The sequence below is a fragment of the Choloepus didactylus genome, chromosome 6, assembly GCF_015220235.1.
Source record: "Choloepus didactylus isolate mChoDid1 chromosome 6, mChoDid1.pri, whole genome shotgun sequence".
NCBI lineage: Eukaryota > Metazoa > Chordata > Mammalia > Pilosa > Megalonychidae > Choloepus > Choloepus didactylus.
Window position 1 is genome coordinate 42,216,988 of NC_051312.1, and position 18,476 is coordinate 42,235,463.

General features: G+C 39.7%; 1 protein-coding gene across 1 annotated transcript; it reads right to left on the bottom strand.

Moving 5' to 3' along the window:
• Nucleotides 1–16,150: 16,150 nt before the first annotated feature.
• Nucleotides 16,151–18,171, bottom strand: LOC119536493 (ubiquitin carboxyl-terminal hydrolase 21-like). Its single transcript, XM_037839313.1, has one exon. The coding sequence runs from the start codon at nt 18,113–18,115 to the stop codon at nt 16,418–16,420; it is 1,698 nt and encodes a 565-aa protein (XP_037695241.1). The 5' UTR covers nt 18,116–18,171; the 3' UTR covers nt 16,151–16,417.
• Nucleotides 18,172–18,476: the final 305 nt, after the last annotated feature.

The following is an 18,476-nucleotide window of genomic DNA, read 5'->3' on the forward strand; positions in this document are numbered from 1 at the left end:
ATGTTCCAACACGTACTAAGGACTAGTATACTACACGAAGAAAAAACTTCTATATTTTCTTTATGTTTGTTATAGTGGTTAATCCTTACTTTTACTAATACACCTGTCTCACAGGAATTTTTTTAAAGACTATCTGTAAATGTAAGCTAATGTCTATAAAGTGCTGACAACAGTGCTGCCCATAGGGGTCCCTTAAATACACACATATACACACCCATACATACATAACTATTTATATATATTTATATAACTACATATAAGTATGTGTGTGTATTTGTATGCATTCCCAACTATCTCTTGGAAGTGTCAACAAGGTCCTCTAAACTGAATTTTTTAACAACTATGTTATATAGGATCTAAATAATAATATAAAATATACCTTCCAGATTTGATGAAAACCCTTGCATTATTGTTGCCCTGATAAAATAACCCAAAGCCTTACTTCGTTTATATAAACAAAGGTGGTACATAAACAACAACTACTTTAATCTTGAATGCATCATTTCCCCCCCTTATGAAGCCTCAATTGGAACACATAGGATAAGATAACACAAGGAAAGGGTATTATTATTATTATCTGGGGTTTACTTCATTGCAAAACTGAATCTCTAATCATAAAATTAATTCTGAGGTATTTCCAGTCTGATATAAAAATATATTAAACTATATTCATGAAATACCAGAGGAAAAGAAGCGAAATAGGTAAAGAGAAGGTATAGGTCCTGACACAGTATCAGTAACTCAGGACAACATCCTCATCATGTCTTCCACTCTGCTCCAATGCCTAGAGCTATATAATTGGATATGTGTTGGCTCTTGGCTGAGCATAGAGCACTGAAATCCAGTATCAACCTCCCCAACACAGGGAAACTCACTGTTTATTGCCAGGCCTCTGTGTTCTCTGTCACAAATCAGCTAATACTCTGAGGAAAGAAAGAAGATAAAAATAGATCTCAGTTCAAAGCATTTTCATTCTTTCGGATATCCTGGCCTCTTAAGTCCTGACATCTTTAGTTGCTTTCCAATAGCCTCAAACATGCTTTTTTGTATTTTTTATAGTTTTTATTCATGTTCTTGATGGGTGTGTTAGTCCAATTCAATATACTACATCATAACAAGAAGAAGAACCGGGAGTCAGTGAAGGTTGTAGCCAGCCTCAGTGATGAATCTCAATGATCTCCGTCTCCTGGTATCCTCAATATGTGCAGTCTCTTTCTGTGCTACACCAGGGCTGGTCTGTATGAAAAAATTGTGTAAAACCTCCAAGGCTAGGTTATAGCTTCTGCCTCACTCTTTTATCCCTTGCTCCAGAGGAAGCCAGGTGTTCAAGTTTACTAATGCTGCTGTTATGCAAAATGCCAAAAATGAATTGGCTTTTATAAAGGGGATTTATTTGATTACAAAGTTACAGTCTGAAGACCATTAAAATGTCCAAATGAAGGCATCAACACAAGTATACCTTCACCAGAGGAAGGCCAATGGCATCCAGAAAACCTCTGTTAGCTGGGAAGGCATATGGCTGCGTCTTCTGATCCCAGGTTGTATTCCAGCTCCACTCTCAGCTCCTGTGCATTCTTCAAAGTGTTTCTCTTGGCTGCAGCACATCCTTCTGTGAACACTTTTATAGGACTCCAGTGATTCAATTAAGACCCACCCTGAATGGATGGGGTAACTCCTCATGGAAATTATCTAATCAAGGTCTCACCCACAGTTGATTGAGTCACATCTCCATGGAAACATTCAATCAAGGGACTCCAATCTAATCAACACTAACACATTGACCCTGCAAGACTGCATTAAAGAACATGACATTTTGGGGGGACATAATACATCTAAATTGGCACATCAGGGCAATGCCATGAGGAGGAAGCCATGTGGAAAGGCCAAATGGTGAGAAACTAAGGCCCTCTACCAACAGCCAGCAGGGAACTGAGGTCTCCTGTCTACAGTGACATGAGTGAGTCATCTCAGAAATGGAATCCCCACCCCAGTCCAGCTTTCATATCACTGTAGCTCCAGCTGACTGTGCAACTGCAACCTCAAGAGAGACCCAGACCCAGAATCAACTAAGTCTCCTCTGCCTGACTCACTCACAAAACCTATGTGACATAATAAACATGTGTTTAAAGCCACTAAGTTTTGGGGAAATGTTTACACAGGAATAGATCATAGAGATGGCTTTTAATTTCCTTTTTTTTTTTTAGGGTTTTATTTATTTGAATGCTGTACAATGATCACTTTAAATATTATTAAAATATACTGAAAAGAAGGTTAAACATAAAATGTGAGGATGCAACTTATAAAATCTAAAAAAGCTGAGAGTTAGAGAAATTGTACATAAAAGATCATATGAGATATATAGGACAAGAGGGAAATTATAATCTACATGTAACAGGAGACCTTGAAGAAGAGAAAAAGAAAGGGAAGAAGCAAGATCTGAAGAGACAACATCTCATAATTTTCCAAACATAAGTAAAGATGCCATGCCACAGATTCAAGAAGCTCTTTGAAATCCAAGCAAGTTGAATATAAGGAAACACACTTACAGGCAAATCACATAAAACCAGGGAACAAAAATGAACAACTGGTCAGCAGACAACAAAAGTCAGATTGACAAAAAATCATTTCAATAAATGGTGCTGAATCAATCAGATACTCATGTAGGGAAAAAAAAAATGAACCTTAACGTCTACCTTAAACAACACAGAAATTGATTCCCACTGAATAATAAACCAATATATGAAAAGTAAAATAATAAAGCTTCTGATAATAGCATAGAAGAATATCTTCATGACCTTGGTTTATCAAAGACTTCTTAGGATGCAAAAGGCACTAACCATTTAAAAAAACACACTGTTTCTTTAGGCTTCAATAAATTTAAGAACTTATGTTCATCAAAAGACATTGTTAATAACATGAAAATGCAGGCCACAGGATGGGAGAAGATATTTGTGAAGATACTGTGGATTCAAATTCTCTGCAAGAAATGTATACATGTGCACGTGCACACACACACACACATACACCTGTAATTAAAAATTGTGAAAAATTCTTGAACAGGCAATTCACAAAAGAGAATATGCAAATGAGCAACAAGTATATGAAAAGATGATCAACTTAAACATTTATTCATTAGGGAAATGCAGATTAAAACTACAGTAACGTACATACACTAGAATGCCTCAAAAGTAATATTAGTAATAAAACTATAAAAACTTGACAATATAATAAATGTCAGGAACATGGAGATACTCAAACTCATACTTTGCTGATGGGTATATAAATGGGATTAAGCTGAACACATTATGTACCTACTGACCCGTCAGTTGAATTTCTGGTTATATGTCTGGTATTAGAAGCTGTTGGGACCTATCAGTTTCCCTTAGGAATTTGCCATTCCCATCTACTCTGAACTGACAGTTTCCAACCCGTGACTTTTTGTCTGTCGTATTATCTGTTTGCTCAAAACGCTCTCTGTTGATGCATTGTTCAAGCCAGAAGTGCTGGTGAGTTGAAGATTCTGGGAGCAGCACCTCAACTGTAACTGAGATGAGTTGATGGATTAATAGCATTGTTCCCTATTTAGATAACTGGGTGTTACTTTGTCTCCCCAAGTTCCTCAGCAGGAATGACCATCAAATTAGTATCTGGTTGATAATGTACTCTTTAATGATTTTCTTCTCTTCTCTGTCTCACCTGTCTCACTTTCCTATCTCTACCAATCGTTCTTGGAATCACATCCCAAATAAATTACTTGACTTGCATTATTTTTTCAGGGTATGCTTCTGAGAGAACTCAAACTAATATAATATAATATAATATAATATAATATAATATAATATAAATATCACAAAACATATGGAAGAATGTTCTTAGCTTTATATCCATAAGAGCCCAAACTGTCAACAACCTAAATGTTTAGTTTAATAAATATATATCACTGCATTAATGCAATGTAGTTCTATGAAACAATAGAAAATGATGAACCACTCACCTAAGCCATAAGAGGAATAAAGCTCACAAACAATTATTTTTAGGAAAATAAGGCAAGCACAGAACACATAGCATATAACTTGCAAATTAAAAAAAAAAAAAAAAAAAACGGCCAAATGAATCTGATGTAATGATGTCAGAATAATTGTTAACTCTGTGGGAGTAATTATTGGAAGGGAGAAATAGGGAGGCTTCTGGCCTGTGATAATGTCCTATATCTTAGGCAGGGTAATGACTACATAGTTTTGCACATGGTGTAAAATTTAACCATGCTTATTAGTTGTTAAGCACTTATTATTTGTGCTTATTTTCTTCTATGAAGGATTCACTTTAATACAAAATTCATTTAAACAGGCAAACAAGCAAGCAATGTCTTAATATTCACATTGGAAAACAATTTAGTATATTGCTTAATATATATCCATACATCACTCTTTTAAAATATTCTTAATAGACATAGTTAACCAGTTTCCTAAGGATGAACAATATTGTATAGTAGTGATTGTCAAACTTTAGTACGCACTGGGATTACCTGGCAGGTGTGTTCAATACATCTGGGGTAGAACCTGAGAATGGGAATGTGCCAAATTATATACATTGTGTCCCCCAGAAAAAACCATATTCTTTAATGCAGTCTTGTGGGGGCAGATTGATTAATCATTTTGATTAGGGTGTGAACACTTGATTGGATGTTTCCATGGAGATTTGACCTGTCCATTCAGGGTAGGTCTTGATTAGTTTTCTGGAGTCCTTTAAAGGGAGCTTGCACAGAGAACAGGGAGACTAAATCCCCAGGGAATGCTAAGCCAGGGGACCCAGATACTTGCCAATGCTTTGAGATGCTAGTCCAGAGTTTCCTCCAGAGAAGATAAGAGAGGACAAAGCGCCCCAAGAGCAGCTGAGAGAGACATCTTGGAGATAGCTGCTGAAAGCAGATGCTTGGAGACATTTGGAAATGTCCGGAGACATTTTGGAGAAAGTAACTTGAAGTGCAACCTGCAACCTGGGAGCAAAGGACCAGCAGATGCCAGCCACATGCCTTTCCAACTGACAGAAGTATTCCGGATGCCATCGGCCATTCTTCAGTAAAGGTATTCTCTTGTTGATGCCTTAGTTTGGACACTTTTATGGCCTCAGAACTGTAAATTTGTGCCCTGATAAATCCCCTTTATAAAAGCCAATCCATTTCTGGTATTTTGCATAACAGCAGCATGTGCACACCAGAACAGGGAATCTTAGACAATTTCCAAGTGATCCTGAAGGGGCCACACTTTCAGAACTCATTTGTGCAGATTTCTGCTTTGGATATGAAAAGTGAGATTGCTAGTTCAAAACATCACGCAATGAATGATGTTACTTAATTTTTATTCTTATTAAGGAGATAAAATTACTGTTTCTTTACAGTGTCCAAAAGACTGTTCATTTAATTCCAAAGGATACATACTTACTTAATTGACATTCTTTGAGGTTGAACATTTTTGGTAGCTTCCTCTTTCTATCTCTATCTATGTCTTCTTTTTGGAATGAAAAGCTTCTGAGCAAATGTTGAAGACTTTCTAACTACATAGTAGAAACAAATTGATTCTTCCATCATTCATCTTGGTTAAAAAAGAACAATTCTGTGAGATTTTGGTGAGAGGAGTGAGAAGAAGGGGTGAAATCAGAAAGCTACAGCCTGAAAGTTAACATACTCTCATAAATTAGAAAATTCATAGCCACATTTAAAAAAACCAAACAAGATTTAGTTTTCCTCCAATTATTTAGTCAAGTCTTTTAATTCAGGTTGTGTTCAGATAGGTGTTATCATTACCATTCCCAACTCAGGAAATATTTTCAAATCTTTCCATTGCTAACTTGTATTAAACCACATTTTCTAGCTTCTGCTTATGGATGCTTTAGCAGTTATAGGTATTCCCAGATGGCCAAGCCCCATCTATGCATGTTATTTCTATATAATTCTGACCCCAGTTGCAGGAGCACCACTTTTGAAAAAAGCCAGCCAAACCCATGCTGGATTGTTTCCTGCACCAACCTTACATGCTTCCCACAGAAACCCCGTTCCACTTTCCTAGAGCTGCAGCAAAATACCAGAAATGGATTGGCTTGTATAAAGGGGATTTATTAGGTTACAAATTTATAGTTCTAAGTCCAAAAAGAGGTCCAAACTAAGGCAACAACAAGAGGACAACTTCACTAAAGAAAGGCCGATGATGTCCAGAACACCTTTGTTAGCTGAGAAGCACATGGCTGGAATCTGCTGGTACTTTTCCCCCAGGTTCTGGCTTCAAAACAGCTTTCTCCAAAATGTCTCTAGGCTTCTGCCTTTTTTAGCTTCTTCAGCTCCTGTGCATCTAAGGTCTGGGGGTCCTCCCTTAGCTTCTCCGGGACAAACTCTGGGCTTCATCTCTTAACGTAGCATCTCCAAACATCTTTCCATCTGTGTCTCCAAGGGTCTGGATCTGTGTCAGCTCTTAGCTTCTCCCAGGGTCAGACTCTAGGTTACATATCTTAGCTTCTCTCCCAAATTTCTCTCTCAGCTTCTCTCAGCTCCTTGTTTTTGTGAACTCTCTTAAAGGGCTCCAGTGATCTAATTAAGACCCACCCTGACTGGGCAGAGTTCCATCTCCATGGAAATATTCAAAGGTCTCACCTACAGTTGGGTGGGTCACATCTCCATGGAAACAAACTAACCAAAAGATCCCACCCACAATAAGTCTGCCCCCACAAGATTGCATTAAAGAACATGGACTTTGTGGGGGACATAATAGATTCAAACCAGCACACACCCCAATAAGGACACTTTCTGAATCCCACTTGTACTCTCTCTACATTGTGACCAACCCTGGTGTTTTCCATGTGGCCTTGCATAGTGTGCTGCCCTATCCCCTAGTAACCATGAATATAATAAATATTTCAGACTCTAGTGTGTCTCTCTCTGTATTGGCTTTACCATACCTCACACAGGTAATATAAACAAAACATAAACATAGATGTTTAAGTCTTTTACTGTCTAAAGGTATCCTTTCCTTATTTCTCAGAAAGATAGCTAGCTACACAATGCACAATAATCTGGTGTTTATTAATCATGATTACATATCCTTCCAGACTACTAACAGAAGACCTTCTCTCAAGGGCTGTTTTGCAAAGGAATCAATGTGGTTAAATAAATAGGAAAAGGAAAAAAAAAAACAACTTTGATAAACTGCGGTGCTTATACAACTAACACTGACATCAGGGACAAATCATTTTATTGTTCTTATATGATAGTCAAGCAATCCATTCCTACTTTGTGTTTAACCTTACCTTTATGGTAAGATATAAATTATCTGTCCTTTCCAGCAATTTCCTAGTTACATTCTCTGTCATAACATGGAGGGCTAGTAGAAATGATTACTAAATTTTTGTCATATTTTATACAAGTATACTATTTTAAATATGTTAATGTTAATTTAGCTGATTCACACTTTAAAACCTTATAACATGTATTTGTATCAATGCTAATGAGAGGGGGAATTCATAATTTGTCAGTCCACAGTGTTTGAAGATGAACAATTTATATAGTTGTGGAAGCATTCCAGTTCTGACACAAAATAAAAGGCAGATATATCTGCAATGAGAGCTACACTGAAGAAACATAGCAAAACTTTTAAATAAAAGCGAAAGCACACTAAAATATTTCTTAAATAAATAACCTTTTCTGGATTATATACGTAGTCTAGATTATGTAAGTATTCTCTTTCAGATGACCTGAAAGTTGACATTATCCTTAGAGATAGGACATTGTCTTTTAGAAATTGGGTGAGATAAAGCCTAAAAGTTATACACTAAGGCAATATCACTGGGGTTGCGGAATGATAAAAAATATTGATTTCCCTGCCCTTTGAAACATCACATATTAATTGCAATCAGCATAATGACAAGATCAACATAGTACTTCATATCTAAAAAATATTCATACATATTTTATTTCATGTTTTTTATTTGATCATTTCCTATGAGGTAGGGAAGTTATATATATACACACAATTATCTCTCACCTGAGTCATTACAATAGCCTGCCAAATATGCCTCTGTGTAAGTTGAGGCATGGGACCTGAAACTGAAACATTGAGCATAAAATCTGGAGCATAAAAGAGCTACAACCTCCATGAAAATAAAAGAACTGTAAATGTGTCTACCCACTCACCTATGCACCAAAGAGGATTGCCAGCTATTAAGGAAAAAAGAAAAGGAAAATGCACCCCACAGGAAAATGAAACTATGATACATTAGATTACATTACCTAACCTCCAGAATCACACACTTGTCATTGGACCAAACCAGGCCTAAAAATTACCTACACTCTTCCCAAGGTCCAGGAACCAAGATAACAGATTCTTCAGGATCAAGGTGTCAAAGGCATCCACACTCCCGGTGGTGCCTGACTTCCAAGATGGAACCTGCCTGAACCTCACCTCTCTGAAACTCAGCACCTCTCACCTCTGGCCTGCATGCTGCAGGCTTCCTGCCTCTGTGGTGGGGCTTCCTTATTAACATGAAGAACAGTGCCCATGCATATATCCAACCTTGACATGAAGGGAAATTCACTCTGTGGGTTTAAACTCTTTTTTTAAATTACATTTTAGTGAGATATATTCACATATCATACAATCATCCAAAGTGTACAATCAATTGTTTATAGTACCATCATAGAGTTGTGCATTCATCACCCCAATCTATTTTTTGAACATTTTCCTCGTACCAGAAAAAGTAAAAATAAGAATAAAAAATGAAAGTAAAAAAGAACACTCAAATCATCCCCTCCTCCCACCCTATTTTTTGTTTAGCTTTTTGTCCCTATTTTTCTACTCATCCATCCATACACTGGATAAAGGGAGTGGGATCCACAAGGTTTCCACAGTCACACTGTCTCCACTTGTAAGCTACACTGCTATACAATTGTCTTCAAGAGTCAAGGCTACTGGATTGCACTTTGATAGTTTCAGGTATTTACTTCTAGCTATTCCAATGAATTAAACCTAAAAAGGATTATCTATATAGTGCGTAAGAATGCCCACCAGAGTGACCTCTACTCCATTTGAAATCTCTCAGCCACTGAAACTTTATTTTGTTTCATTTCACATCCTCCTTTGGGTCAAGAAGATATTCTCAAGCCCTTGATGTTGAGTCCAGATTCATCCCTGGGAGTCATATCCTGCACTGCCAGGGAGATTTAAACCCTGGGGAGTCAGATCCCATGTAGGGAGAAGGGCAGTGAGATCACCTGCCAAGGTGGCTTAGTTAGAGACAAAGGGCCACATCTGAGCAACAAAGAAGTACTCAGGGGGAGACTCTTAGGAACAATTATGGGCAGGTTGAGACTCTCCTTTGCAGTAATGAGCCTTATAAGGGCAAGTCCCATGATAGAAGGCTCAGTACACCAAACTGCCAGTCCTCAATGTCTGTGAGAACATCAACAACAGTCCAGATGAGGAAGGCCAACAGACAGGTTTAATTTTTAACCAATGGGAGATAAGATCCAGTAGATCCAGTGGACAAATTATTTCCCCTGTCTAATTTTCCCCGTGACCTCCCCATGACACCCACATGGACACACTCACAGGGATACTGCTGTGGTGCAATTTCTAAAGCTGTTCAGAGGCATGATCCCAAGGATCAAACAATCTGTCACACTTAGCCGTGGCTGGACAACTAACACAATTTTGCACTGGCTCCCTATTCTTTGCTGTTTAACTCCCCTTGTTCCACTCTCTTACTCTATAATTGTACTCCCTTTTAAAATAATAGCATATTAGCCCGTTTCCGCAAGCTTAGCTTTTTCCAGACCTCAGCTTGAAACCAAAACCAAAGCAACACGCTGATGTAAGGTCCAAATTCACACTAAGAAATGAGTGAACATATTGCTGAAAAATTACGAAACCTAGTATCAACCTGTCTTAGTTTCCCGGCTGCTATGACAAATACCATGCATTGGGTTGGCTTGAACAGCAGGATTTACTGGCTCACAGTTTTGAGGGTAGAAGAAATCCAAACTCGAGGTAGCAGCAAAGTGATGCTTCATCCTCAAGGTCTGTAATGTTCTGATGCTGCCTACTGGTCGTCCTTCGGGTTCCTTGGCTTTCATCCCTGCCTTGTTTTATTCGGCGATGTCCTTTCCTTTCTCTTCAGGTTTCTGTTGATTTCTGGCCTCTGGCTTTTCTCCATGGCTTTCTCTCTCTATGCCTGAATTTTATTATCTTTATAAAGGACTCCAGTAATCTGAGTTAAGGCCTAACTTCATTCAATTGGAGAAAACCTTAACTAAAATAACATCTTCAAGAGATACAATTTATAATGAGTTCACACCTATAGGAACGTGGCTGAATACAAAGACTATGTTTAAATTGGGGTACATAATTCAGACCACCATACAAATGTCAAAACTTGTATTGCCTTACTGAAATAAGAAACTGTTCCTACAGAAACATGCTCGTATCTTAAGGCTTATGGGACTCCCACAAAAGACAACCCTCTTACCAGCTATGAACTCAAAATAAAATAATTACAAACCACATAGGTAAGTGAACTCATGTGAGTGAGAGTAAGCAATGCAAACATTTGGGAAAAGAGCTTAAAATAAGAGAACACCACAAACAAACCAATTTAAAATGTGGTTTAAAATATTAAGACATAAAATAAGGAGTAGAAACCAAAAATAAATTGACCGAATAGTATTATGAGAAGAGGTACATTTTTAAAGGAGAGTCAAATAAATCTTCTTTATGTGTAAAATAGAGTAATTGGCAATAAAAGCTTGGTGTATCTGTTAAACAAAGCTACACAAAGCTGAATAAAAATTAGTAAAACTGAATTTAGTGTCTAAGGAAATACATCAAAATGGAACACAGAGAAGTAAAGACATGGATGTCATGAAAAAATGCTTATTATCTATGGATGACAGAATTTAAGTGTGTTTCTATATACAGAGATACCTTTATGTAGCACACTCCAAGATAAATAGCATCAAGGATTTATTCATATTACCACTGAATTTAGAATAAAAAGTATTAAACTAGTTTGACAGAGTTGAATACTTTAAAGCATTTATTATTGATCATTATATGTGTTCACCTAGGTTTGATTTTCTTTGTGTTTCTCTTGCTTGGGATTTTCTAACATTTTTGGATCTAACAGTTGATATTTTCAACAAACTTGGGTAACTTGGTGCAATTAATTATTTTTTTCCTGTCCCTTCTCTCTCTCCTTATACTTCAGAACTTCAATTACATGTATGTTAGATAACTTAATATTTTCCCACAGGTCACCATACATTTTTCCCCAAGATATTTTCTTCTTTTTACAGATGGTATAATTTCTGGTTATTGACTTCAATTCAGTCCTATGCATCATTTTTATAGACTCCATTTCTTTACTTCCTATGTATGTATTTTGTCCATTGATTCCTTTAAGTCCTTAAATAAATTTATATCTGTTTTAAAGTCCATACATGATAATTCCAACTCCTGGGCCATCTCAGAATCTATATTGGATATAAATGGTCAAAACTTCTTTCTTCCTTACAAGTCTAGAAAACTTCCTTTCTTCCTTCCTTTTAATGTTGAAAATAGTGTATAAAAACTGTAAGGAGTTTGGATTATGTTGTTTTTATTTAAAGGATACTGACTTTTGATCTGCCTGCCAGAACAAGATTACTTAAACTAGCAAATCCTTTTGGTCCTGTCAGGCTTCATTCTACGCTTTGTCAGTGCTGGTCTATTTTGGTTTTGTTCTTAGTCCTAATGTGTGGCTCTTACTCAAGACTTTGATCCTTATTGATAAGGTCTGTCTTTGCTGGGTCTTCAGTGAATGTCTGAAATGCTCAGAGAAGTCCCTCACCCTGGGAGGGGTGGAACTCCAGTACCTTCCAGTAGTGCTCCCCCTGCGATACTCTCAGCCCCACTGATTGCACTCTCTGCTAGACCTCTTGGAGTCATGTCCTGTGTCCATGAGACCAGGATTCAGTCACAGACCCTTGGAGATCCCATGCTGACTTCTGGGCCCTGCTTCCCCAACTCATCATGACCCTTTTGCTCTGCCAGGATTCAGTCCCCAACACCGTAGCCCAGAAAATACTCTCAAGCATAATGTCAGGGCACATTAAGTTTTTATCTCTGAAGGATCTGTGTCATGCTGTCCAATGCCTGAACAGAGTTGACATGTATTTTTCCATTTTATAGTTGCTTCTAGCAGACGGGTATGTTTGGTACCAGTTACTCAACCACTGCCAGAAGCAGAATTTCTACAGCATTGTATTTAAGAACAAAATAACAACAAAAAATTAGAAACAAATGAAAAGTTCATTAATATCCATTTTGGTTTCCTTGGTTGCTCAAGCAAATACCATGCAATAGGTCAGCTTAAACAATTAGCTCACAGTTTTGAGGCCAGAAATCCAAATCAAAGCATCATCAAGGAGATGCTTTCTTCCCAAAGACAGGTATTCTGGGACTGGCTGCAGGTGACCCTTTCTGCTTGGCTCCTCTATCACATAGAAATGTACATTGTGGCCTCTCCTGGTTTCTTGGTTCTATCCTAGTTTCTGTTGAATTTCAGCTTCTTGCTTCCTGTGGCTTTCTCTTTATCTGGCTGTTTCATTCTTCTCATAAAGGATTCCAGTGATTAAGACACCTCCTGGGCCACACCTTAACTGAAGTAGCATCATCAAAAGGTACTACTTACAACAGGTTCACACCCACAGGAATAGATTAATCTTAAGAATATGATTTTTTTTTCCCAGGGTACATACTGCTCCAAACACCACAATATGGAATTTTAAAGAAGTTATGCCACATTCATATCTTTGAACTCCACGTTACCTTTGAAAAGAATGACATGGTGTGATGGTTTGACACTGCTATAGACCCAGAGGAGCCATGATCTTCTAACCCAATCTTGTTGGGTGGAAACTTTTGATTGAGTGTTGCCATGAAGATGTGACTCACCCAACTGTAGGGACACCTTTTGATTGGATTATTTTCACGGCGGTGTGTGCCCCACCCATTCAGGGTGGGTCTTCATTAGTTCACTAGAGTACTTAAGAGAGCTCAAGAGCCTGCACAGATGCTGACAATTGGAGATGCTTGGAGATGCAGACAGAAGGACGCTTGGAAATGCTAAGCTAAGAGATGAAGCCCAGAGTTTGCCCTGGAGAAGCTAAGAGAGGACCCCCAGATGCTTGGGAAGAAACACCTTGGGAGAAAGAAGCAAGGACACACAGGAGCTGAGAGAGAGGAGCAGAGACTAAAGCCCAGAAACATTTCAAAGAAAGCCATTTTGAAACCAGAACCTGGGAGCAAAGGACAAGCAGACACCAGCCATGTGCCTTCCCAGCTGATAGAAGTTTTACAGATGCCATTGGCCTTCTTCAGTGAGAGTATTCTCTTGTCGAAGCCTTAATTTGGACACTTTCATGGCCTTTAAACTGTAAATTCATAACCTAATAAACCCCCTTAATAAAAGTCAATCCATTTCTGGCATTTTGCACTTTGGTAGCATGAGCAAACTGGAACACATGGGTAGATATCCAAGGCACATTGTTAAAATTGAAGAAATTTTTTAAAAACACAGTATTAGCAAAACAATAATTCTATAAAAGTGCAAATGTATGTGTATAGGTGTATAAGATGTAGACAAAAACCTGCAAGGATAAACTGAAAACTGCTAACAAATGATTACTTCGGAGAGTATGAGTAGAAGCAGAAGTATATGTATACTTTATGTTTCTGTCTACGTCTATGTGCGTTTGGACCATCCCACAATGTAAAAATGCAATAATACTTAAAAAAAAAAAAATGAGCCCTTCATATGGCATACATTTTTTTTACTCTTCTTCTTTTGTGGGATTCCTGATGTAACTTCAAAATTGAAAGCATCTGTAGTAAAAACTGTGGAAACTGGAAAAATTCATTTAAAAAACATTATTTTCTTGGCACTCCCTTGCCCAATATCTGCAGCAAGATCTCTCACACTTGCTATGCTTTAAAAGGCTGCAGATCTGAAATGTTTTCTCCTTACTGAAACTGGAAACTGGCATGAAGAAATTCACCCTTCTCCTGCAAACCTGACATGCCAATTTTGAGGGAGGATTTGAGTAGTAAACACTTGACACAATTTATTTCTTTTCAAATTGTGAGACTCAGAGTCTCCCCCAGGCACAGGTTTGAATATTTGAAAACTGCTTTATGTCTTTCAAAATCTTGACAGGCATGAGGATTCGGAACATGCCAGCAATATGTCAAACTGCATCAGTCCCTCTGTCTCTGAGAGTGATTGAGACTCTTTTAGGATGAGTTCCCAAAGAGTGCAGCACTCAAAATCAGCTCATTCAAATAATTCTTTGCCTGAAACCTCAAAAATTCATTTTAATTGAAACTGGAAATGACTTAGGTCAGCCAATCATTTCTCCATCTTCCACCTTTCACCTTATAAGCACAATTCTGTATAAAATCAGTCACACTCAGACTAAGATTCCCCCTAAATAAAAAATTGGGAATATAACATAATAATTGGTAAATATTTCCATAAAAATGTATTTGGTATATTCCAGTTTCATTTAACAAGTTAAATGTATAATCAATTTGCAAATCCAAATAACTTTCACTGTCAGAAGTTCTGGATTCTGGAGAGAAATTGACAGTTCAAATCCTGGCTCTGTCATTTATTAGCTGTGCCACTTTGGTCAATTCATTTAATTGGGATCATGATAATGCCTACATAATAGAATTGTTTGAAGATTAGATTATTTTTAGTTAAAGTGTGCTTGGGTCGTATGTGTCCATTGTCATCTCCACCATCATCAACATCTTCATAATCTTCATCATCAACATCCCTTGAGTATTTAAATTATTTTACTCTTTCCTGTAAGCCAATAATGGTTTTCAGTGGATTGGTTTCTTTTCTCTTGTCTTTAAGGATTATACTTTCTCTTAGCTGTGCTAAACCAACAGCAATTGTATATTCTTTGATAAATAAATAATGACCATAATGTTGGAAGAGAGAACCCCAAACTCAAAGTAGTCAATGAGTTTCATTTGAGTTTGCTCCCACTCTTACGGATTTGTCACAAAATGGTTTACCAATCAATTAATAATAATCTGTTTTAAATGCCACAAGTAGGTGCTCATCATGCATTTATTGGATAAATGATGATTTTATGAGCATATGTATGTGCTAATGTCATATATCATATCTTGTCATTTCCATTTTATAAGAATGAGGCACAATGATTCACTGAACAGATAAAGCACTTTAAGTCTGACATGTTATCTCAATTTTTCCTTTTTGTTTTTTGTCTTTTTTTCTACAACTGGGTTGCCAGGAAGGCCTCAGGGTTTATATTTACTGTTCTTCAGAAAGCAACCTTCACTAGGAAAAGGAATTCTAGTCACTAGGACCAGATAGAACTGAAGATCAGATGTCTCCACCCTGCCTATTACCCCAATACTTCAAACATGGTGGGACTAACCAGTCTCCACATAAATCTCTTCCTTTCCCATCTTTTATGTCTTCATTTCCACTAGATATTCATTTTAAACTAACACCATTCATTCAGAACAAAAGAATACATCTTGTGTTTGAGACAATGTGATTTTCTCAGTTCCCCTCATCCCGTTTAAGTATGATGCCCAGAAACTTGAATGATGGGAGAACGTTGCTGTGAGGACACAAAGGGTGGGTCAGGGCTATGGCTGGAGTGTGTGAGACAAGCAAGAAAGAAGCCAGTGTAGCTGCAGAGGAAAGAATGGGAGCAAGAATCATCTAAAATGAGTTCAGAAAGGCAACTGAGGCCAGACTACATGGGGCCTTGGAAGGCATGGAAGACCCTTGGATTTTACTCTGAATGAAGCCCCTGGAGGGTCACAAAGTTGGGGAGGCATTATTCTTTTAGTACTTTGGAAAATCACTGTTTAGTACTTTAGAAAATCACTGTTTTGTGCAGGACAGACTGACGTAACCTGAGAGCAAAAGGAAGAGGAGATGAGAAGGCCGTGGGAGTTGTCTTCTCTTCTGTTCCCTTGTTTTATCATTATTAATATGCAGCTCCCTTCCCGTCCATATTAAAATAGGCTTGAAGACAGAGACCACATCAGATTCATTTTTTTTTTTTTTTTCCCTTAATAAATTTATTCACAAAAAGTGAGATTGCAGAGGGACTGGGGGCTGTACATGGGCAGGAGCCTGGTGAGCTCTGTACTGGGGCTGGGAGACAAGGGAGCCTCCAGGTGGAAGGGTACTTTTTAATAAAAAAAATAATAGGACCTACAACCACTCCTCCCCCCTCCCCGATTAAAAAGACACAAAAATAGACATCTCTGAGGTAAATGGGGAGCCTGGGACTTAAGGGTGTTGAAAGGGTTTCACAGGTGTTGGGCCTTAAAAGGGGATGTCACAGGCACCGGGGTGGCTCCTGCATTAATTGGTAGAACAGCACGTAGCCCTCACTGGATGCCACCTGGTTTTCACTGACAGGGGAGATGCAAGAGTCACTGTAGACATGCCAACCAGTCTGGCACTGGCACAGTGCTGTGTAATGGCCGTAGTTGACGCTGCCCAAGTGGTTGCATAGGGCATACAGCTGGTATATGGGGCTTCCGGCTTTGTCACTGGCAAAGTCCCCTAGGCTCAGTCGCTGCAATGGGAAGTCTACACCTACTGAACTTTTTTTGATGGAGCCACGGGAGGCAGAAAATCTATTCAGATGGAGCACGAGGATTCGGGGGAATCTTTGTACTGTCAACTTTTTGGTACTTTGTGTTTTCTGTAGACATCGGTCACACACTGGGGCATTCTCCGACTCTAGCTCTTCTTCCTTGGTGAAAAGGCTGAAACAATCCCGTAGAGACACCTTTCCCCCAGCAAATCCTTTCTTGGGGATGGGCAGGGACAGGTCACAAAAAACCTCGAAGGTCGTGGAGCGATACCCACCAGCCTGGCACTTGAGGCAACTTTTCAACTGGCCCACAAACAGGCCCACAATCTTGCTGTCCTCTTGCTCCAGGTAACGCTTCCACATTAGATTGGCTCGGTCATCATCACTTAACTCAGGTTCTTCTAGCAGAGCCCTTCCTCGGCAGGGTGGAGAGGGGACTGGGTTGTTGGCTAGGATTGGGGGAGCCCGGCGGCCTCGTCGGTTGATTTCCAGATGTAGCCGCTCCATAAGGAGTTTTAGGAACTCTTGGGCATCCTGCTGGCTGTATCCAGAGAAGGAGGGAACATATTCCTGGAAGACAGCTCGGAATCGAGTAGGATTCACAGCTTCACAGGAGTCAGGGTGCCACAGGGCACCAATCACATCTGCAAAGGCTTCAGTGAGTTCTTGGGCTCGGCTCCCTCCAGGCACCTCTAGCCGGAAGTCTCTTCGCAGACAGAAGTCCCGAAGAGGCCGAGTGCTACTCAGACATTGTAGCACAGCATTCAGAAAGCACGTGTTCCCCAGATTTCGAAGGCCAATATGACCAGAACCAAGAAGCAGTGTGTGATGAGCCATCTTGTCATCTGAGTAGAAAGCCTCAGAAGGCCGAGCCGATATCACATGGAAGGAGCCACAGGAGGTAGGGGGCTCTGTCCGTATGCTGAGAAGGGTGGGGGGCCCTGAAAATCCCCCGAGGCGGCGGAGAGAGGTGCTGCTTCTTAAAGTGGGTGGCTTGGGCCGGAGTGCCAGGCGGCTAAGTGCAGCCCCCAGCTCTCTGATACCACGGTGCCCTCCCAAGGCAATCCCCAATGGGCGCAAATCCCCACTGCTCACAGACTTGGAACGGGCTAGGTTGGTCTGGGATGGCAGAGGCAGAGCCACAGTTGGGGGTGGGGAGCCAGGCAGAGGAACTCCATGATCTGCCCGGAGGGGGCCTCTTGGACGAAGGCCTGAGGTCCGTCCCCGTCCCAACTCCAGTTTCTTCAGCCGATCATCAGAGGGACCTGGCCGGGGAGGCAGAGGTCGTAACATGGGGTTTGGTCCAGGAGCTGGGTTGCGGCGTTCCTTGCTGCGGGCCCGGGGAGCAAGTGGTAGCTTGGATACCACTCGGGGCTGGACATTAACAGGTGGCTCTCGGGTTCGGCCCAGGCGGTGCTCAGAAGCCTGGGGCATTATGTACACCACAGGCTGGACCTGTCCCCCGGTGAGGCGGCGGGGGAGGCCAGCCAGGGCCAGGCCCCAGCTCAGGTCCACCCCTTCCTACCCCCGTGCAGCGCCCCCGCGGGCCCGACTGCAGCTTTAGCTGCAGCTGTAGCCAAGATCGCTCCCGCCGCAGGCGCCGCCGCCATCTTTGTTGGTCCCCGCATCAGATTCGTTTCTGTATCCATTGTAATACTTACCATATTCTCTTTCAATCCTCAAAAATATTTCTTAAAAAAATGATAGTTATGAACACAATTGCATCCCCATGGTTTTCAATGTATTTTAATGAGGCAATTCTTAATTATTGTTTTATTTTTACATATGATAGCTT

What these genes read in the sequence shown, in the direction of transcription:
- LOC119536493 (XM_037839313.1), bottom strand. Translation starts at nt 18,115, where the DNA reads ATGCCCCAGGCTTCTGAGCACCGCCTGGGCCGAACCCGAGAGCCACCT.